Genomic DNA, 23,411 nt, shown 5'->3' with positions numbered 1-23,411 from the left:
TGTGTGTGTGTGTGTGTGTGTGTGTGTGTGTGTGTGTGTGTGTGTGTGTGTGTGTGCGTGTGTGCGTGTGTGTGTGCGTGTGTGTGCGCGTGTGCGTGTGTGCGTGTGCGTGTGTGTGTGTGTGTGTGTGTGTCTACAATACACAGATTATCTATGTATGATAGCCATCTCACTGCTTCTCTCTCAGCTCTGCACTCCCGCGGGGGCAACAACAAAACATAACGATGAATGTCTCAAAAAAAGGCGGAGGATGATTGGATACTGGAATTCAGTGAAGACCTGAATGAATATTGGTAGTAGATAGTCGGCCAGTTTCTTGGATGCAGTAAAATGTTGCCAAGTGCGAGACTGTTTAATTGTGGAAAGATGAGCACATATTTATGTTCATTTAAAATATATTTGGGACTTCACAGACTGTGAGTCACCATGCCAACACCGTTAATACTGTGTCGGTGTGTGGCTGCCTCCTCTCCTATGGATGAAAAGACAACACGGATTAGCTTTATTCTGTGTGTGTCGATAATGATATGATGATATAGTGTGGATAGAGGTCTGCACTGTAACCCAGTCCTCTTTGTTTACTGTAACATCTCTTCGATGTTGATGAGGATGTTTATCTGTGCTGGAAGGGGAAAGTTGCAGGAAGTGTGTATGTATGAGCCGGATTTGTGACCCTACAATCAGTCCAGATGCCAATCGTGGTGCAGAAAGTGGAAACTTGAAGCCTCCAGGGCATGTACTGTCTACTGAGAATGACTTTTCTGTGAAGTAGGCAGAAGGAGTAGAAGTCATTTTAAGATTTCTTTTATTTATTTATTTTTGGTAATTGAACTCGGACAGTTACAGCAGGCAGAGTGGAGGAAGACATCTGTCCCAGGCCAGATGTGACCCATATACTACCCATTTTTTTAGCCTCATTTGAAACAGACAAACATTGTTAGAAATAAAGTTATTCCACCAGATACAACATGTTACATGAACAAAAAGTCATGTAAGTCATCTGACTTAATGTGTTACATTAATGCACATCTTTTTTTTTTTTGGATTACGTCTTTGTCAGTACCATCTTGCACGTTTCAAATATTCTTCTACAGCATACTGTGAACTTTTGCTCATCCCTCGGTGAATACTGTGCTCATTCCTCCATAAAACTGGACAGCGCTTGCATTTAAATAACATATTCCACATTTTTTCATATTTTACTGTCAATTTTAACTTGTCTTCTTTATTTTTTTCTACTTACTATGTTTGTTATGCATCAATGCAAATTCCTTTTATGTGAAAACCTACTCTAGTAGTGTCTAAATTCCACCGGGCACAGATGCGTCAGTTCCCTGTGTGCGTGCTGCAGCCGCTGGAGCTGATCGTGGCCCTTATAATCAATGTCTGTAACCCCACTGGAAGAAACGCGGTGCGTTTCAGAAGCGTCCCAGATGTGGCCCTTCACTCCGCTCCGCCGAGAATACACTGCTCTATTTTTGACAGGCGCCGCGAGCAGCCACGCCAATCGGCACAAAGCAGAGCTGTCAAGCTGACCAGAAGTCAAAATAAAACACCCGGTGCAAACATCCGATTGTAAAAACAGCCAAAAGAGAAACTATTTAACTACGTATCATACTTACTCGAGAAAAATTAAGGAAAATTGACCAAATCCGAGCTAACAAAGTTAACAAAGTCTGGCAGGCGAAACGCTCTGCATCTGAAAAGCTCCTGGTGGGCTTTGAAACCATGTGGCAAATGGACCAAAACAGTGTAGTGACCGTGTCACGACAGAGACATGCTGAGTGTGGTTCCACTGTAAATATGTGAACGTCACACAACGGTGCAAGGATAGAAGGGGTTGCATATTACCCTAGTTGCTCTTACTCCTTACTGGATCTCATTTCAACGTTTTTGCCAAGTGGATTTTTTAACATTTTTCATCTTTGGATGACTTGCCGTCGGCAAAGCAAAACCATTTTTCTGGTGTGAACATTCAGTCCAGTTTTTGGGAAAAGTCTCCTCAGTGTGGAGGTGTAGCAGCCACTGGCCTGTGAGTGTCCGTCTCTCGGTGGACTCTCCCACTAAACTGGCTCATTACCTCACACACTGTGACCATTAGAGGAGTGTCTCTGGAGATGCACACACTCAGGGGGGTGCACTCTTCAGGGAAAGGCACAGACACACAAAGAAAAATAAATATGATCTGATACTCTATGCAGCAGTTGCACTTACAGTACAGCGTATTGCTCATATGTGGCTCCACATTTCTGACGTTTTCTACATGCTACACTCACTCACACACACACACACATGCAACGCACAGCTGCTGGGGAGTTTTGCTCAGTTAGTTGTGTTAATACAGACCAGCTGTCTGCCTGATTTCCTCGAGTCAGGAACATCTGTGTGTGCCCCTGTCTCTCTCTAACTCACCCCCCACCACCTCTCTCTCTCTACACACACGGTGTATGTGTCATTATTAAGAGCCTATCAATGTGACAGGTAACAGAAATCCAACTTAAGGGGGGAAAAAAAAAGTCGGTTGAGGCAAATTGGTACCGCACAGGCAACCGTCAGCAATCCTCTCTGTGTTTGTGTGTGTGTTCAAGTGTTTGTTTGCCCCCTTTAAGCTATTGTTCCTATTCTTGTGTGTCTTCTTGGATGCCCTTCTTACTGTAGAAGTCTTTCCTTTTTTACAGTATGTATATATTTTCATTTAGTGTGTGTGTGTATGTGTGTAAGGTAGATTTCTAGGCTATTAGGCTGCTGACTGAGGGATACAGTACAGTGCTATTGGTGGGCCAGAGATAAGCTTGGGGATTGCTGTGTTGCTCGGGCCCTTTGCAGGAGCCATGATAATGCGTTTCTGTCAACCTCTGTAAATGTGTGTGTGTGTGTGTGGGTGGGCACTGGTTTTTGTGTGTAACTTTTTTGCTGTGCCGGTAATTGCAGGTTGTAGCGTGACAGAACTTTGACGTTTAGGTGTGAGGTTTGTATCTGTGTGTGTGTGTGTACAGATAAACTGAGTCCCTTTAGGTGTGTTAATCGTCATTCAGACAGAATAAGCACCTACCAATTTGAGCACCCTAAAATGTATTTTTCTAAAGAAGCTGGTTTGTTGCTGGAAACCAGTTTTAAATTAGGGGTAACTAAGAGGTTATTGAATTTTCTGAATATTAAGAAGACAGAGTTTGACTGTGGAAGGACCACCACCACCACCTTCATGAAATGAATGATTATTTTGTCAATTTTGGCCAATTACTATTTACCATTTCTCTGTCATGCTTGGAAGGAGCGGGCGATTGGTGGGGGCACACTGGTCCTGTACAAGTGCAACTCATATATTTGACAGCTTATGTGGTTCCCTCAGTCTCTGACTAATGATTTCCATTGAGCTGATAGAAAAGTGTTTTGCAGAAGTTTCAGACCACTTTGCAGCTTTAGTCCACCGCTGCGTCATCCTGTGCCTATCAGTAGAACACAAAAGATAAAAGAGGTGCAAGCATTGTCTGAGATGTACTTCGAGGTAATGAATGTACAAATGAACAAAAAGTCTCACCAGCAAGACAAACCTATCTGCCTGACGATGCACACAGTGTGTATGTGAATTTTGTAGTCCACCAGGCTGACATTATTCATCACCGCTCTTATTTTTGTACTCGTACCTGTTACTAATTCTCAGTAGCTTTTTTCCCTACAGCCCTTTCTATTTGGAACTACAATGAGCCGACCTGCTTCATCAATACCTGCCTCTCGCTGTCTAGACATTCAGACACTTGCTGGGGGTTCACTCTTTTTCTAATTACAGTCCAGCTGTATATTTTCTAAAACTCCTCCCCGAGGGGTCATCATCACAAGTTTAATAGAGCTCTGTGCAGCCTTTGGTCATGCTAAATTTCTATATCTATACTCTTATTTTCATCTCTCTCTCTCCGCGTCTCTCCCTCCTCCTCGCCTCACTGTGTTTGTCTAGGTGTTATCAGTGTGCGGTGGCAGCGAAATAACAGCGTTAATTTGCTTTTGCTGAGGTGAAAAAACAATCCATCTCCCAACCGCCCCTTCTGCAAAAAGATACAGAGCTCCCATTCTTCTAAGTTCTGCCATTCCTCGCCTAGGGAACCCGATTAGTTGATGTTTATGGGCTCCGAAGCGACGCTTTAGGCTCCGTCGTGATGACTTTGGCTGGTTAGCGAGCTACAGTACAGCAGTGCAAAGAAACAATAAGCTCAGTCTGAACAGGAAGTCACAGTAAAACAGACATCGGTGAGAGAACGAGAGTTTATCATTGTGACAGAACTGTAAGAAGTTTTCTCAGGAGGATGTATAGACAAGATGATTTGTGTGACTTCCTGTCGGTGTGTGTTTGTTTGCCTTTCTCGCCATGATTATATGTATTTTTGTGTGTGTTGTGAGTCACTCATCTCTCCTTCAGTGTGACATTAATTAGATAAAATTGAGATTTCGTGGCTTTTGCCTGGCTGGTAATGTGTATATTATATACTGTAGATCTGCTGCTCTCCGTGTATTGTTCTCTCGCTCCTAAAACAAAAGCATCAGACAGCCGCCGGTGTCACAACTCGCTACAGAGGACGAAACAATATGCATAATTGGCTAGAAACTCACTGGTTATAATTGGTTGTAAAAGGAGCTTTTCTTTGCAGTGTGTGTTTTTGACGTGTCACAGTATCTGTCACGTTTGTGTTAACGGAGCTGCGCTCTCTCCTTCTTTTTGCTGCAGCTCTGTCAGTGTTGCGGTCCAGTGAAGAACAGGCCCCTGTCCCGCAGAACAAGTTCATGGGTGACATCGAGGAGCTGGCAGCCAGCTATGAACGCAAACTCATAGAGGTGAGTGCTGTCTCTTTTTATTCCTTACTGTGTGTTACTCATGATACTTGTCAAGGAAGTGCCACAGTTCTGTGTTCCACATTTCCCAGTGGGTAACAAATCTCTGTACATTGGAGGGTGGTGAGTGCATTACATTTTAAAGAACTGTTTACAGCATTTAAAGAAATAGAGTTGGTCACATTGCCCACATGTCCTCTTGCCCAGCTCCGGTTCTGGCACGACACTGGCTATGCTCCCCGTAAGCATTCGCTTAGAAAAACTCCTCTTCCTGGTGGTCCAAAACGCCTGTGGTCCAAACACTTACACAACCCTGATGCTCTAAACTCACAGTCTCAGCAGCCTGGCTAACAAACTGGGCTAATATTAGCTAAGAGCAGCTATAGTTTACAGAAGTTTACTTTACTGTTGTTAAATGTTACGATAGAAACATTACACATTGCTGTTACAACAGCTGTTTAGTGACATTTTTTTAAATAATTAGAACTTTTTGCATTTCTGTTGTTATGCTAAAAAAAAATAAAAGTGCTAGTTGGTGAATTTTTTTTACTTTGGACAGAGTCAGGCTAATGGTTTCATCCTGTTTCCAGTAGTTAGTAGTTAACTTCTTCTGATAACATGAGCGCGGCATCAATCTTCTCATTTCACTCTTTGAAAGAAAAAAAGAAAAATCGTATGTCCCAAAACATCAAACATATCTTTAAAAAATTCAGTCTGACTCCTTCATATAATCAGTGCCGGTCCTGGCCACATTTGCGCCCTGGGCAAACAAACACATTGCCCATAGCTAAGACCGGCCCTACATATAATTACTGTTTAGAAACATGTAGCCTCTTTATAGAAATTCCAACCACATAAGTATGTTGCTTCTTGTCCCCCCCCCCACAAAAAAATGTGTAGGGTCCAATAATCATTTATTCACAGTAATTGAATTTATTTGTGGTAACGATTTATTGATGTTACAGAGCCACTCGGGGCTTTGTATTGAGAAATACCCTAATTTGGTACATTAGTAAGCAAAGTTAAAGAAAGGAGAAAGTTTTTCAGGGTTTGTGTGAGCTGTGCTGGGGAATAGAAAACACTCACCCAGCTACTCTGTCTAAATAAAGGAGAAAATTGTGCTTTCTGCGGCTGCATTGATCTAAAACTGTCAACAGTGCCAGCAGCTATTCCCCCGAGCAGATTCTCCTAAAAAATATATTGATTGCAGTGCACGGTGAAGATCTCTAACTGGACATTGGACATAATGCTGCCAACTGTGTGACGGATGGTCAGTCGAGTCCAGTTTCCTGTTAGATTGACCAATGAGGAAACATCCCCAGTAAGAGTGACATCGGCAGAGGAAAATAAAGTAATAAAGTATTTTAATGGGTAGTGAGGTGTGGGCGAGTCATCTACATGAATAATTAATCTGAGGTTTTAGATTTCTTTAATAAGACATAATTGCGCCTGTGTATATTTGTTTTTACTTATTTATGCACGTGTATGTGTGGTGCATTTTTAATGGTGTTTACTTTTTTATTTGTCCATTTGCTTGGCTGTCGATTGAGCTTTCATAGCAAGCCTGGAGGACCGGTGTTGGACACAATTGCAACACAGGCTCTTCTCTGGTCTCAGGCCAGCTGGGCTTTGATGGCTTTGTTTAAATAAGCCTATTATGCAGAACACAAGTGTTTTCTTACCCCTGATATGTAACATGTTGCCCAGTGGAAATAAAATAATAATAATAATAATAATAATAAAAGAATAGAATAAGAATAATAATAATAATAATAATAATAATAATAATAATGAGTAGTGGCAAGACTAGTGCTGGCTCTTTGGGTAATGATATCAGAAAGTGTCTTACCCATAGAGGAGAGGGGACAAGAACAGGAGATACAAAATGTTTCAGTGGGATACATTAAGGCCTTAATATTCAGGACAGTGGAAGAGAGTTGAAATATTTTTTATAAAAATTTGCGGAGGGGAAGACAGAAAGTGTGTATTTTTATATAATGTTAGTGTGTGCGCATGTTTATTCAGGGTCAGCAGCACCTACTCTCGTGAGGATTCATAAATTGTCCGATTTACATGAGTAGCTGTCAACACTTGTGATTCTGCTGTCTCGCTACAGCGGCTGAGACAAAATCTGCCTCACCGAGTTATTGATTTTTGAAAATGTCACATCAAGCCTTGTTGGATACGTACAGGCCTGCCAGACACAAATAAATATTGGACAGGGCTTAGCTTTCGTTAACCTGGGAAACAAGCCCCATGTTCGTGACCTAGTTCAGTTTTAATTAAATGATGCTAATGCATAGTATTGACTTTGACTTTTTTATATTTGAGCCGTATCTCAAGGCGCCCCATGCTCTTTCCTCCTCACTCTCTTCTGTTCATTCACAGAGCAATAAGACGTCTCAAGATAAATTATGTAAATTAAATAAACTGAGCCCGCAGTTTCAGAGTCATCTTCAATAAACCACTGTGGTAAATATTACTTACTGATATTACTTCTGATTTAAAACTAGCATGTCGACAACTTTGCTATCAGTTTAGTACAACAACAAAAGACAGCAGCCAACTAATATTACTTACTACTAGTACTAGTTACTAGTCCTTCAGCCTTTTGTTTCACTAAACTCTCACCAGCGACTTACAGTCCATCTCTATATATTATCTCTTCAGTTTTTGTCATTATGTGCAAAGTCGATGCACAGCCCAGTTACATTGCCTGTTTGCACAGCTCCTGTTCTGGCATAACACCAGCTCTGCCCCAGGCCTGAATCCCTCCCCTTCCTAACACTCCCCAGTGTCCTGAGCTCACAGTCCGGGAAACCTGGCTAACAAATTGGACTAACATTAACTAACAGCAGCTACAGTTAGCAGTTTACTTTACTGTCCATCAGGAAACTCTGAGGCGGTGCAGTAGGAAGAAATCAGAGGGAAACTAGAAAACATAAAAAATGATCAATTTTCACCAAAATCAGTGAAGCTGAAGTGATTAGCTTCAAAATGATTTAAAATCCTAAAATTAAAAAGTTATTTCATAATAGAAAAGTTACACAGTGAGGCTGTAAGTCCAATATTCACAAGCAGATGTTTAGTGACACAATATGTGGTTTTATAAGCTAACTGTCCACTTACAGATTCAGAAACCAGAAGTTCTTTGATTTAAGACTATACTAGAATAGGTTAGGTCATTTGGAAATTGGTTGTGCTAATGTGAATGCGACCATGTGAACTCCTTCATCACACCTCCAGTGATCATAATCTTCCTTTCAACTCTGAGGCCACACATTTTCTTCCCCAGGTGGATTCTCTTATCATTCACGTTTTGTTTAACCTTAAACCCATATTTACCCAAACTGCCTAAGAACGTAGCCTGACCTACCGCACTGACTTGAGGAGGAACCGTTTATCTTTACCCTCCGATGACTCCAGGACTTTGACTTCTCATGCCGCCCTCTCCCTCGCTTCGTCATCTCTCAGCTGTAACAGCGAGGAAGTGATATGAGATGCGTTCATGTATGCGCGCGAATTCACCAGATGTGCAATGTCTTGTACGGAATGTGGAATGCACACAAATCTGCACGGATGTCTGATCTAAGTGGGTTTAAGAAGCTTTCAGGAAATAGCTTTAATACATCCCAATGGGCCGACACTTGAAATAAAAGGAATGGCGAGACAATGAAATGATGAAGAAAGAAAATGAGTGAAAGACAGATGGATTCAGAGAGAGAGAGAGAAGAAAAAGAGGGAAGAAAGTGAAACAGCGAAAACTCAAGGGGATGGAAGCGTGTGCATTTTAATTTTCAGCTTTATTGCGTGGTGCTTTTCATTTGTCTGTGAGTAATAAAAACAAATTACATAATGTAGTTAACGTGTCCATTGAGGTTTCTCAGAAACAGTAAAACTGCATGACATTGATCTGTGAGGCTCGAGTGATAAGGGAAAGGTGGGCAGCGAGTGATGTAACACGTTTCTCTTATCGGTGCGCACAAGCTGCTGGTGTCAGGCTGAAGGTGCACAGCGCAGCACCACCTCTGCGAACTGATGGGCTGCAAATCAGTCACACTCACTCACATTTTTAATAACATTTTTAATCAATTGTGAAGCTAAACTGATAGCTCCATGGGTTTGACATTTTGTTATTATTATTGTAAGCTGTGCCCTTTGTTATAGAATAATGTCAGGGCGTTGTCAATATTGTTATTCTCATCGTCTTTTTAGGCTCCGAATACTTTTCTAAAATAGATTAAAGTAGCTAGAGGCGAGCAGGCTGAAAATGACGAGGGAGGGAGTCGTAGAGAAGAATTTCTCAGTGGCAGTTTTAGATGAAACACAGATGAAGGTAAGGACTACATCTCCTCAGGCACTTCAGATTTTCAAACTCACCTGAAATGTTTTAAGTTACTTCCGGCTGTTATGAAAGAGACTTTCAAGGACTCGTCCTGAGTGAAGTCAGGGTATCTTTGTGTTTCAGAACACCAAATTTAAATCTCTTTAAAAACGTATTAATTTGAAATGGCTGAATGGGATGAATGTTAATGTACAAACCAAGGTGAAACTCAAGGAAAAGCTAATACTGCCTGGCTGAATATAATTATGAACATACGATGCTTATATTTTCACCCGATGTCATGTTCCATATGTGGTACCACACTAAGGTCATGCTATAACTGAGCGAAGAGTTTATTAAAAGTGTAAAAAAACTTATTTGTGGACCTTGAGTTTAGATTTTTTGTAAATAATGAACTTTCGCCCTCAAATAAATATGATACTTTTACATAATACAGAACTGGAAGTTAAAGTACTGTGTTTAATTCTAATTTTCAAGAGAAATTTTAATATTCAGGGTTTGTCTTGCCTTACTTTCCAACTCTGCCTCATCAAAATAACAGCCTGTGTTATATAGAGAGGACATTATGGCATATTCTTACTATTTTTATTCTTATAACCCTGAAACTTCAACGTTTTCAAGCAGCTCTGTACAGTCAGTTCAGGCTTCCTGCATCAGCACAGGATTTTCAAACAGAAGCTGAAGTGCAGGTTTTTCCAAATTTTAACCAAACCTCCAGAATATATTTTCCCATTGTTTCCATTGCATTTTGTTGCATTTTGTCTCCACACACCAACTTATCACCTCAGTCGAGCGTGTGCACTTAACTGTTCTAAAGTGGACGTGACTCTGCTAGAAACAGGTGATGTCAGGTACTTCTGTGCAGAAATCTGCATTTAGCAACAGTCGACAGACAGCGGCTGGGTTGTTTGATCACTGTCCATCACATCTGATCAAAGCACACCCACACAGTCCTGAAGAAGCAGATTACTGTAGATGGGTTTCTGAGGGTTAAGCTCTTGATGAATAATATCTAAAGATGTTTTCTTTCTGCTTTAATTCTGCTTATTAAGGCATGATGGTTTTCAGGGAAGATATATGAAGTAGTTAATATGACTTTTATTAGTCTCTGTCCCTGATCATCAAACTGAACAGATTACTGTAGCACATTTTCAATAGAATGGGTGAGCCAGTTAATTATAGCAGAAGAGGGGATAATACAGTGCAAACTAATACTTTTTGTAATTTGTCCATTCGGATTGTGAACAAAACATGTTTACGATACATGAATAAAGGCTGAAAAATGAGTTTCTGAAAGGCAGAAATCTCAGCAACTGTTCATAAAAAATAAAAAATAAAGATACCAAACCCGAGCACAGATAGATAGATTATTGCTATCGCACAGTATACTCTTAAGTGTTTTTTCTCGCCACTGTTGCAAATGGTGGGAATCGTTAAGTCACTGTAAATAATATTCTAAAAAACTATAGTCTGGACCAGCTCTGTATGGAAAGTATCATGAGATAACTTTGTTATGATGATTTGTTTTCATCATTAAAAAAGTGCCTTGAAAATGTGAAAATATGTATGAAGGCAGGCCCTTGAGCCTCAAATTGAGGCCTCGTTACATCATACAGCAGTGCTATGAACTAATTCGTTTGTAGCTCAAAGGCTGGATCATCCTAACTCAAATTGTTCAGCAGACGTCTGATTCATATCCAATAAACAAACAGACTCAAACTACTCTATGAGTCTTGTGACAGTTGCTGCCGTCTTTTCGTTCATTTTGTTTGTTTTCCCATGGTGTGTTTTTCATATCTGCTGTGTTGCATTGGTAAGTAGCGGAGAGTAGGCTTTTGGAGGATAGAGAAGAGATATGGGACGAAACTTCCAGTGGGATCAGGGTTTCTCCCTTTGATCCACAAACTCATTAATTAGCCATAAACAACATCAAGAACAAGAACAACAATTAGAAGCCACCGACTCAGAATCGCCTCTGTCGAGAGAGAGAGGGGGAGGCAGTAATAACCTGGAGAATATAAAGCGATATGCTTGTGTAATTCCTGTTGTCTTTGCTGTGTAATGCAAGAGTGAATGTGACTCTTGAAAAGCCAAAATACTGCATAATGCATGCTGTTTCTCTCAGAATAATGCAGGTGAATCTGCTTTGAAGTGTTCACACATGCTCGGAGTACAAAAGCCTTCTTAGGCCTTATTAAATTTGCCTTTGCTTGAATCCTTTTTGTTTTGTAAGACTCCATGTAGAGATGTCTTATGTATGGATTGGGAAAGTAACATTTTCCTTCATGCATTCGGATGCAAAAACGTAACACAATAATGATTTCAGTGTTTCAGGTTTGAACAATTTATAGACATATAATACAAATTTGGATGAATCATTAAAGGCCTACAGCACAATATCAAAATGTAATGATCCTGCTATGGAGCTTGAATATGTGCACGTATGATAAAGTCATACAGTTCATCTCTGCTACTTTTAGCACTGAGCTCAGTGGTGAATTAATGCTAGAGCCAAAGCATGTTGCTGCTAAAGCTCTGCAGCAGGAGTACTGTATAAGGTTTGAAAATCCGTTAAGTCAAACTTGATTAACAGACTTTTCTGCCAGCCGTGTTATCTGTTTGCTAACCCTCTTTTAGTTACTGTTGTTATACTTTTCAAACTTTTCCATTGTGGCATGTGGCATACAGTTAAAAATGAAAACAGTGGCACTCTAAATTCTTCATTTTTCAAATCATTTTTGAAACGATGGGCCGTTTATTTCAGACAGAGGCACTCGCATTTCTAGCCGATCTCTGGCAGTATTTTGTTGAAATGACAAAAATCTGTTCACTGTAGCTCGATATCTAATCTAAGTTATCTTAATGTAATGATCAATAAAAAGCCTTGTTAGAGCTTCTTAGAAGCTAGGATTATAAATTCTATAAAGACAAATCTAAAACAAGGCGGTAATTTCATTCTAACATAGCTCTGTTTAGCTGTTTACATATTTGTTTCGACCATGATCGACCATGCCTAGTCATGGTTGCTATCCTATGATTTGACGATCATTGTTCAACGATCATACTGTAGGTCTTTTAGCATCATGGAATCACAGATTGATGCTCAAATTTAAAAAAAAAAAACTTACTTTACCATGTGCTGCTTATTCTCCATAGCTACCAGCTGACTGTCGATTAATCCGCCAGCCTTCACACTGGCAAAGAAGTTTGGGCTCTTGATAGTGAAGGCGACTACTTTTTGAATGTAAACCTAATCTTAATCTGTCCAAATACTTTTGGCACTCACAGACTGTGAGAACACGCACTAAGACAGGGCTTTAGTTCTCTCACTGTTCATCCGGTTGTGATGAAAATACCCCGAAATTAAAGCTGACAGACTGTACTTTAACATTGTCATCACTGCAGCCTTTCAAAGTAATAATACCACATAACTAAAAAATATGTGATCCAAGTGCTCATGCAGCACGCCGTGTGATACGGCAGTGACAAAGAGCTACGTCTGTACCATGGGCCAGATTTAGCCTTTTCTATAAACTCCCATTTCTGTCTTTTCTATTGGCCCATCTGCCTCGCGCTCATGTGCTCACACTTCTTAACTCATATCCCTCCATCTCTCTTTGTATCTTTTTTTCACCTCGGTTCAGAGTGGACAGCACAGCTTGTGATGTCTATATTGGTCCTTTCTCACCCTCTTTTGCTACTTGCTTTTTTTTTTTTTTTTTTTTTGCCGTCTCTCAGCCATGTCTCTTCATGTTTCGGAGCAGCTGTGATGAAGTGAGTCAGGAACACAGACAGAGACACAAGCTTCATTTAGATGTACAAAGTAACCCAGTATTGGCCATATTCCCTCTGAGGTCTCACCCAGTTTAAGGGTTTTAAATGAACGTTTGATACCACGGGTCTCCCTTTGCCATGAATTTAAAAAAAAGATGAAAGAATTTTCCTTTCAAGTCGTTGTGTCCTGCCCACTATGAAATGATCTTATGTGTAATACGAACCCTTAAATCCATCTGCCCATTAGGTTTTATGTAACATCACATGATATGGTGACATATTCTGACGATGTGAACATGTCATTTCTTGAGAAACGTTGCAATAGAATTGAGTTATGAAACGATATACTGTAGCGGAAGGATAAATCGGAATATATGATGTACATTTTACACCCTATATGGGTTCTTTTGCAAGTCTTATGGTGGCCCAGTTATTTAGCATTCATATTGCATTAACAGTGACAGTAACATTGGTTGCAGTCTGGCTTCTGATCTTTGTTGTACCATTTGTGGTTTTTAAAGTTATGTAACAGATTTAGCTTTGAACTTTGTTAGCAGATATGCAGATTGTTAACATTAAAACATTGAAATAAATGTGAAAGGAGGTTGTGTTTTTCAGACAGCGGGTTAGTTTCCATTGCTCTATCGGCTATCTCCTTAAATAAATGAAGCATCCATGTCATGCTGCAGCTTAAAAGGCTTCCTCCTCCAGAAAAATGAAAAAAAATTGAAAGTAAACGTCTAGAAAGACTTGAGGTGTTCAAAATTTTGATTGAAAACACAAAGACCTGCTGATATGGGGACTGATGTCAGAGTTAGTTGTTAAAAGTCAAGCATTTGTACGGTTTTCACACAAAAAATAACAAGTATGAGCGTACCTGAGTTATGTTGTGTGCCAAAACCACCACACTACCTACTACTACCTACTACGACCACTGTGCAGATAAACATTGCTACTGATGCACTGATACTGATACAAACTCTCCTCTGTCTCCCCTTCCTGTCTCTTCCATACATCTAAACACAAACATGTTGTCATATTTCTCCCTCCTCTTGACCTCATTTTGCTCCACCCCATTCATTGTATGTGTCCCGTCTAATTAAGGTTATTAGGTTTCAGGTCAGCTACCACCCTCGCTCTCCTTTTCTCTCGCCGTTTTATTTATTTATTTATTTTCCACTCAGCCAGGGCTTTCTTAGACTTTTTATCCAGGCCAGCTCAGCTTGGCACAGCTCAGATCAGATCATACACCGGGGCAGAGTAGAAGAAGAGGCACAAAGAGATTCTGTAAAGATGGAAGAGTCCAGAGGAGGAGGACTAGGCGTTATGTGAAGCAGGGGGGATTGTGTGTGTGTGTGTGTGTGTGTGTGTGTCTGCATGTGTGCTTTTTTGAAACGGTGTGGTAGAAAGTGTTTATGTGAGAGAGTGTGCGGTCAGCATCACTTGGGTGGCAGTTAGCTGTGATGACTCCAGCAGTGCTGACAGTTGCATCATAGCAAACCAACTCTGCAGGCCAGACAAAGTGTCTGATAACAAACAACAATCTGCATCACTGCTCTGCTTCGGTCACATTTGACCTCATATTAGATACCTACACTCTAAATGTCTAACAGATTACATAGTAATCACTATTGTCAAGTCTGAGCCACTAAAAGCTGAGCCAAGACTGTTTCTCATTTAAGTTTTTTTTTTTTACAAATGATTTCAGCTGTATATAAAACATGGAGGATTTATTTAAAAGTTAGCAAGGAAGCTGTTGTTAAGTGTGTGAAATAGAATTTTATTTCACAATGTGATTTGTTCTATTGTCCCTGACAGACTCTTTAGTCTCTGTTATACTATACAACAAAAGTTAACTTGGCTTTGTATTTACTTTGTAAGGCTGTGCACTTCCACTTTGCAATGTTGCATGAAATATATTATAGCAATTTGTCATTGTTACATCAAGAATAACCGGCATAGATGGTAATGTTTACCGCAGACAATGCAATATGTAGTACATTTGTCATTGTTAATAAAATTGGGGTCAGATCACTGAACTATTTTTTCACAGTTAAGGTTCAGATCTCGTTCTCTCACTTAGTCAAACTAGGTATACTGTGAACGGTACAAATGATGTCAGTTCCATAAAAAATGAAATTTAACAAGAGAAATTAAAATCAAATCAAATCAATTTTATTTGTGTAGCCCAAAGTCACAAAGTACATTTCCCTCGGAGGGCTTTACAATCTGTACAGGGAGTGACACCCTCTGTCCTTAGACCCTTGGTTCGAGTGAGGTAAAACTTGCCCACAAAAAAACCTTTAACAGGGAAAAAAGGTGGAAGGAACCTCAGGAAGAGCCACAGTGGAAGGAGGGAGGGAGGGAGGGAGGGGGAAAGAGAGAGAGAGAGAGCGACAGAGAGAGAGAGAGAGAGAGAGAGTTTTTGGTAAGGGAGATGTGACTGCATCTTCAACCAATAAATACCGTCCTGGCTAGGCAAAATTACTTAAGTCATAAAAAAATATGAAAGTTACAGTCCAGTTTTAACTCAACTTTGGTTTACCGTTATTGAAGAAAATACTTACTGATAAAAACTATATAATTTATAGTTATCATATGTTATCTTCCACAATCTTCCAAAAGATCCATTTACCATTGCCCGTTTTTTTTCCTACATATGATCTAATTGGTTGTAACTTAGGTCCTCGAAAAATTACCAATTCAATTCAAGATTAAGTTACGGAGACATTAACTGTTTCTCACCAAAGTTCATTGATGGTTAATGTTAAGGGTGTCCCACAGGGCTCTGTCCTTGGCCCATTTTTTATTTCTATTGTCATAAATAATTTGGGTCAAGATGTCAAAGTTGCTCATATTAATTTGTATGCTGATGATACATATCTTCTGTGTTGGTGTTCTAAGCTGGGAAATGCACCTGAATTCTTCTCATGAACCTGCAAAAAAGAGGGACCTGCAAACATGTAGGTGGTTTTGCTTCTCCCAGCTCCTCAGGAAGAGTATTTCAAAACATTCTGTCACTTTTGGTCATGATCTTTGATTGTAGGGTGGCCTCAGGAGCTCCCTGCCTGGAGCCACACATCCATGGCTTAAAGGTTCCAGATAGGCCTTATAGCCTAAAGGAGACAACAGCCTGTCAAAGCTTCCTCCTTCCTAGTGTGTTGAGTTTGTCAGGTTTATTGTGATGTTTTTTTATGGTGTCACACTCAAAGCTTTTCAACTTGAAAAGTCAGTCCATCACCTTCAAGACTAACAAGTTCCTGTTCAGGTTATGTGTGTCAGGGGAATAGTCTTGCTGAAAGCAGACACACATGCTGTATCCTCACACATGCCCTTTCTAACTTGTTCATTTAGTTGTTTGTATGTCATGTTGGTTCTGTCATTGTTTGTCATGTTATCCATTGTATTTCTTGTCTTTGTTGTCATGTGTGCAGTTTAACTAAACTCAAAGCCTAAGTCATTCTGACAGTGCCCTTTAGCTTTTGAAGTTTCCATAACTACCTTGTGCTGTTCTCTCTTTTTACAGTACATTTGATCGTGTGAATGAGATTCCTGCTGCCACTGATTGGCCCTTGTACTGCAGATATTCACTGGCTGTTCCAAGCCTGAAGCAAACCTTTCGGTGGCCTTGACTAGAGTAGAATAATACAACTGGGTAGTGCCCATTGCATGTGAAGTCCAGACACGAATGTATGAACACTGGAACCAAGTTGTGCATCTCAATGACCCTCCGTTAATAATAGTGCTGCCTGTTTAAACAAATTGGCTACGCTAGCATGTAGTCGCTGCTTATTAAAAACCTCAGATTTTTTTGTAAAATTAGTATGCATGCTGTCAAATACACATCCACACATGTGCATGCACATACACATATAATACTGTATATGCACACACACACACACACACACACACACACACACTCACATGCACAGCTGCAAAATGACAAACTGATTAGCTCCCTCTCACTGAGAATTAATTGGGTTTCTTCACGCCTAAAATTAATTCCCTCTTTTATAATGTCCTATTTAAGAGTTGTGGCAGTTAAATAAATAGAGGTGATGAATGGCTGGTGTGCTGAGGACAGTCAGAGGGTTATGGGGTGTTACCATGGGTGTGCACTTCCTGAAAATGACAGGCGACATGTGTCTGTTAGACCTGGTCATAAAGTTAAATTAAAAGTCTGAGTTTGGATTTCTTTTTCAGTTTTTCTTTCAGGACACAGACAGAAACATTAAGATGTCAGGTTTGGGGATTCTTTTTTGAACTGGAGGCGGTTATGTTTTATGTTGTAAGATTACCATCGGCTGTGTTTTATTGCATCGTGGTCCTATCTGATCCCAAGATTTCTAAAGCCTCTGTTGTTTAGAGACATGTAGATATCGACTGAGCACGATGATATATCTGCTTTGTTCAGTTAAAATAAAGTGTGGCAAAGCGGGGGATCAACAGAGCCCAAATAGTTTGATGCAATGTGATTCCCCTGGTGTCGGTTTAACACTACTCAGATTTTTGATGTGCGGTGAAGTGAAATACCTCATATTTTCCAGTATTTCTTGGCCTCAGGTGAAAAAAAGCAAACAAAAAATGTTCAAATAATAATCGCTGAAATCTGCTGTAAGTGACTGAAGACCTTCCAAAACTCCCAACTTGTTGCAACGAGGATACAAACATTGTTATTCATTTTATAACTTCTGAGCTGCAGTAATATCGAGAAACAGAAGACAGATAGACATGCAAATCAAAGCAGGGTTTGTTTGGTTAAACTTCCTGTCATTATGGCAGCTGTTGTGTTGATGAGAGGAACAGATTGATTACGGGAGGCTCTATTTATTAGTGCTATTATATCGACAATGGTGGTCGTTATCATTATTTGTGGTACAATTAGCATTATTTAATAAAAGAGGTTGTGTACTGTATTCGTTTGATGCCTCACATTGGGTGAAGTTGATGATGTTACTCTGTCTCTGCCTGTTGAACACACAATTAATGGTAATTATGTGTTTAGTGCTGTGGATTTAAAGTTTTCTCGCAGATCTGTCGGGCTTTTTGCTTTCTGTTAATGCAAATCAGATTAATATATGCAGTGCATCTTTTATGTTCAATTAAATATTGACATTAACAATATAGTGATAAGTGTTACCTGAAGAGATCACACAAGCAACATTTGCTTAGCTAAGTAAGTTAGCAGGCTTCCTGATTCAGTGTGATCTGTGCTCCTGTTGTGATAAATTAGCAAATCTGACTGCTCTTTTGCCATCAGGACACTTGATGACACTCATGTTTTGGTCACTTTCTGTTTGTATTAGTCTCTTCATCAGTATTATGTTTCAATATCTCATTTTAAAATTGTTCCTCTTTTTAGGGTATTCAAATTTGAGGTTGCAGGAGGAGGCATGTTTCTTTTTTAAATATTTGGCCTGGAGGCTGTCTGCTTCAGTGTTGGGGACACATCTATTGTGGCCTTGCTTGTATTTATGAAATGCAGTTGCTGTGGCAACTGAAGCATTGGTACCACTCCAATGCCACTACCAAAGACTGAATTCAGTAGATTTTAGAAAAATTAGAAACACTTGTATAATATGTTCTCTGGATATTTCGCAGCATCATAGCATCACCTCCAGATGTTTGGTGGGCCATACAGTGGACTGGGGATAAGTCTTGATAGACAGAGGTCCAGTCTGGCTATATATACAATTTAATATATATAAATATTTTTTATTATTAATTTTTTGGTTGCTGAAATTGTTCCTCCTGTCAGTATTGACTGTCAAGACACTACCTTCTAATGTGGTTTCAATGTAAAAGACTATGAAAATCCCCCCTTTGTGTTAATATTCCTTGAATGCAGCTCAGGAAAGCACAAAAAGGGAATCTCTTACCTTAGAATTGCATTAGGAAGCAGTCATGTCAATGACTAAAACCATTTCCATGCACACATGGACATGGGTAAAGAGTTATTTTAAAAGAATTTGAAATTTTGTGAGATCCGTTTATTCACTTTCTTGGTAAGAGGTAGGTGAGAAGATTGATACCACTTTTCTGTATGTCTGTCACCATTCACTGAGCTTAGCATAACTGATAGTCTTGCTTACCAATCAGTGCCACAGATGCTCATACTGTACCTAAAATACCTAAAATTGTACCCAATCCTAAAAAATAGTATCAAAACAAAAGCTTATGGTTTTTGGCAAGCGGCAACCTCTGTGGCTGTGAAGTGAAAGAGCACCAAAAACTGCAGTTCCTCAAATGGCCACTTGAGGCTGGCTACAGAACGCCCCTATGTTAAAATGTCCAACTTCACAGCAGAAATAAACATGTTTACAGACTGGTGCAAAAAACTGTTTTGGTCGCTAATTTCTCCTCAGGTCCACTGAAGATGCACGTCTTTGCCTGTTAGGCGACGGACTACTGCTACTACCAACATGGGTGTGACCAGAGCCACAACTTTCTGAGCTTCAAAATGACAATTCTTTGTATACTTGGTTTTTGGGGGCAGGTGTTACATGCAGGACTTTTTCTTGGGCATGAGCAGTTTCTTTCTGAAGTTTGGTCATCACTGTAAAGTTGCCAGGCAACCAGTAGACTCTAAATTACTGCTCCCAGCCAAGAGATAGTTATTAAGATGGACTTGAAAAAAATGTGAACCTGTCTTTTATCCAGGTGAATAAACTGTAGCTAGGGGTAAAATCACCAGGACTCCTTTGCAAAAGCTGTTTCCAACCTCAGTGGAACTCAGCCTGGTTAAATGAAAAAAGAAGCTGCCGGGCTTACTTCAGGCACAGACTGACTTCTATGCTGGATTGTCATATTATTACATTTTTGGATATAACCTCAAAAGTAAAAATCTACTTCAATACAAAAGAATTTTGTGACGCAGTCGGTGTTAGAAGTGTTGCGATAAATCAAGTTTATTACAATCATCATCATCACTGTCGTCGTCGTTACATAAGAAGCCTCTCCTCCTCCTTCATGGAAGTGTGTGGGCTCTTAAATGGGATGTGAATACGTTAACGCGTGAAGGTCCGTGAGCAACAGTGGTGCAGCGACCGGGCTCACCTGTCAGCCGCCGGACGGCACTCTGCAGAAGCGGCTGTGACAGCAGGTGTCCTCCATACAGCAGACTGTGTGTCACAGCTGTCAGTCTCCTGACAGAGACCTGTCCACACTGTCCAGCCTGGTTAGGCAGACAGGCCAGAGAACACGCACACACACACACACACACACACCGATGCAAATAACACCACGTCAAGGTTAGTTAGAGCTGATGACAATTGATTAGCCGGCTGGCAGGAGTCTGTCTGTTTAGGATATGAACTGGTTTCACCCCCCACCCTCTCTCTCTGTCTGATTCTCTCTGTGTCTCACCCCTCTCTCCCTCCATCATTCCCGTCTCTGTCAGGGGTTTGCCTGTTTCCTAGAATCTGTCCTGCTGTCAGCACGCATTACGCCTCACCTGGAGTGCTTCTGCCTTTTGTGTGTTTGATGGAAACTGAGAATTGTATTTCTGAATCTTCTTTCCGCGTAACGTGTTTACATGCTTTCTATTGTCCTTTTTTTCCCCCCACGTATGTGTGTTATATAATAATATTAATTAATTTAAGTGCCTCTGTGTGTGTTTTCTCTGTGTGTGTGTTACAGGTTGCCGAGATGCACGGTGAACTGATAGAGTTTAATGAGCGACTGTACCGTTCCCTCATGGCCAAAGACCACCTCATTGTCCAGATGAGACAGGAACTCATTGACCTGAGAGGACCGGTGAGTGACTGGACACACACACAAACACACACACACACATTGCTGTCCACTCTCATCTTGAGTTTGCTGCAGGTTTTCTTTCCTCCTCCTGCCTCTCCTCTCTGTCACCCTGCCATTACGTCCTCCTCATAGTGATTTTGTTTGATTTCCATCTCCACTTCCCTCTGTTTGTTTTCACATTGGTCCTCTGCTCATTGTTCTACACGGTCGAAAGCTGCCAATAACGGTTAAACTGCATTTTCCTTAAAGCTGTCATCTGTAGGATTCTTCTGTTTTCATTTTTTTTTTCCTTTGGTGCTTCAGCTCTGCACTTCCCGGAGATAATCTGTCAGTCAAACAGCGTGTGCTCACGTCTTTCCACTTTTCTGTTGATGAAGTTCGATTTGTAGTAGGTGGTGCTCCTTTAGTGCCCATTCAACCACAGCCACTATCACCGCTAATGCTGACTGTCTCCAAACAAACTACTTTCCCCACCACTTTCAAACTTGTCCTCTACAATAACAACAAACACACTCGAAACGCCAGAATCTGGTCATGCTCAGGAGAGCTTGAAGCGGTTTGGACTCACAGACACCGTGAGTTGTTGCGGTGGCAGTGTTGGGAGCCACAGGCTGAAGATAGGACCTCTTATCCTTCAGCTTCAGCCCTGCTCTGCTGGACCGGTCATTTTGTGTGTGTGTGTGTGTGTGTGTGTGTGTGTGTGTGTGTGTGTGTGTGTGTGTGTGTGTGTGTGTCCACCTACCTCTGGCTCTTGATTGCTGTGTGCTTCCAGCTGCTGCAGTTGACCAAACCCGGCTCACTGTCTCTCTTTGTTCCTCTCACTCCTCTATTTCTTTTTGTGTGTGTGTGTGTGTGTGAGACTCTTGAAGGGTTTGATCAAAGCCCGGAGGCTGGAGACTCCTACTGAAGGGAGCTGTAGTGATGTTGTTTCAGCCCAGGTTTAGATAGTCTCTGTGGGAGAGATGAGGGTCTTACAGGCCAGCTCTGGATGAGAGAGATCGAAGGAACACACACACACACACACACACACACACACACACACACACACTCTTTTTCCACACACGGACGCACCCACACATCTGGGCCTTGTCATGTGGTTCCTCAAGGGAGCTGGAAGCATGCAGAGAGAAAAGTCATGCACACACACACATTGACATAACACACATTCACAATTTGATAGATGGTGCCAGATTTGCTAACCAAGAGTTATCAACGATAACAGCAATACACATAACACACGTGCATGAAAAGCCATTACAGATGAGTAAACGTGTGTATTGTAGTGTTTCCCAGATGTACCCCACAACCGAGGGTTGACGGTATTTGAACACTTCAATTAATTTTATTTCTATTTTAGTCATATAAAAATAGTTATTTACACTATAAAAAAGGGTATTACTAAAATATTTTTTGAACAGTTCAGCTGTCATATTTGAGGTCGAGTTTGCATTTTAGGTTTATTGATTTCTAACACATGGAGTCACAGAAGCTGGATGTTTAATCATTTCCCTTTTACTCATAGCTCTTTCAGCTCTTCATGAATTACTTTCATTTACATTTTGTAATTGTTATTTTAATAGTTTATTCATCACTTTTTGTTGACTTTGTCAAATATTTATTCATTACATTATTAAATTTGTCTCTTTATTTATATAATTTTTATATATATAGTATAAATATTTCTACTTGGTTTAATATATTCTGGATCACAGCATGTGGTGTTCAGGTGTTGTTTAGTCACATCAGAGGGAGGTGTGTACTGTTCAGTTGTTGCTTGTAGCTTACTTGATCCATCGATCTACAAACTACAATCTTCTGGGTACTAGTACCCCTGGCAGAGCCGGTCCTAGACTTTTAGTGGCTTTCAACAAGAGTTCCTTTGTGGTCCTTTGTACTAGTGCGGTCAACAAATTGCACACACCTCTAATAATTGAATGAACGCACACATGCACACAATAGAGACAGGCAAATTATCCAACATCAAATCTCTTACTTTGTTTGAGGGTTGCCAAGTAGCTACAAACAGAATCAGTATGTGAAAATTAAATCAAGGAGAGAAATGGAATTGTTCACAGACTGCGAATCCTGCAGGATCATTTTGTCCATCACAAAAAAAACCCTGTTATTAAACTAGAATGTCAGCGAGAGAGAGAGAGAGAGAGTTCTTAGCTGAATTATTTTGTTTGGATTAGTCAGAGGTGCTGTGGTCACATGTTAACTGAATATTTACTGATGACTACAAAGACAGTTCATCTGATAAATGAGAGCATGATGATGATTGGCATGCAGGACATAATATTTTCAAAGTGGAGGAACTTCGAGTTTTCCTTTACATAATATTTTCAAAGTGGAGGAACTTCGAGTTTTCCTTTTTATTTGGCTTCATATTCTTTACATACGATTATGTTATAATACAAGCAGCATAAGTCCAAGGTGTGCCCCCCCAACGGCCCCCCTTAGTTGAGGCCCTAAGTAACCGCATAGCCCTCTTATGCCAGTGGCCTGACCTGACCCTTGATGGGAGATTACTTGCATGCTGGTCACAGTGTGTGTATGTGTCTGTGTGTGTGTGCCATATTTGTCAATTTGTACTTTACTTATCATCAATCTTCTCTCTCTCTTTAATTCCAGGTTCCAGGTGATTTAAGCCAGACTTCAGATGACCCCAGTCTGTCAGATTTCGAGACGTAAGTATATTTCTTTTTTACTCTGTATT

General features: G+C 40.4%; 1 protein-coding gene across 3 annotated transcripts in view; it reads left to right on the top strand.

The window, feature by feature from the left end:
• The window catches only part of snx29 (sorting nexin 29), a 129,657-nt gene that overhangs the window by 59,448 nt on the left and 46,798 nt on the right, over nucleotides 1–23,411 (top strand). For all 3 annotated transcript variants that reach the window (XM_027289170.1, XM_027289169.1, XM_027289171.1), the window contains 3 exons: nucleotides 4,718–4,824; nucleotides 20,579–20,695; nucleotides 23,327–23,382. In XM_027289170.1, coding sequence (XP_027144971.1) covers nucleotides 4,718–4,824; nucleotides 20,579–20,695; nucleotides 23,327–23,382 — 280 coding nt within the window. The remainder of the gene's footprint in view (nucleotides 1–4,717; nucleotides 4,825–20,578; nucleotides 20,696–23,326; nucleotides 23,383–23,411) is intronic.

The sequence above is a fragment of the Larimichthys crocea genome, chromosome XVI (genome assembly GCF_000972845.2).
Source record: "Larimichthys crocea isolate SSNF chromosome XVI, L_crocea_2.0, whole genome shotgun sequence".
NCBI classification, from domain to species: domain Eukaryota; kingdom Metazoa; phylum Chordata; class Actinopteri; family Sciaenidae; genus Larimichthys; species Larimichthys crocea.
This window is presented reverse-complemented; position numbering and strand designations above follow the sequence as displayed.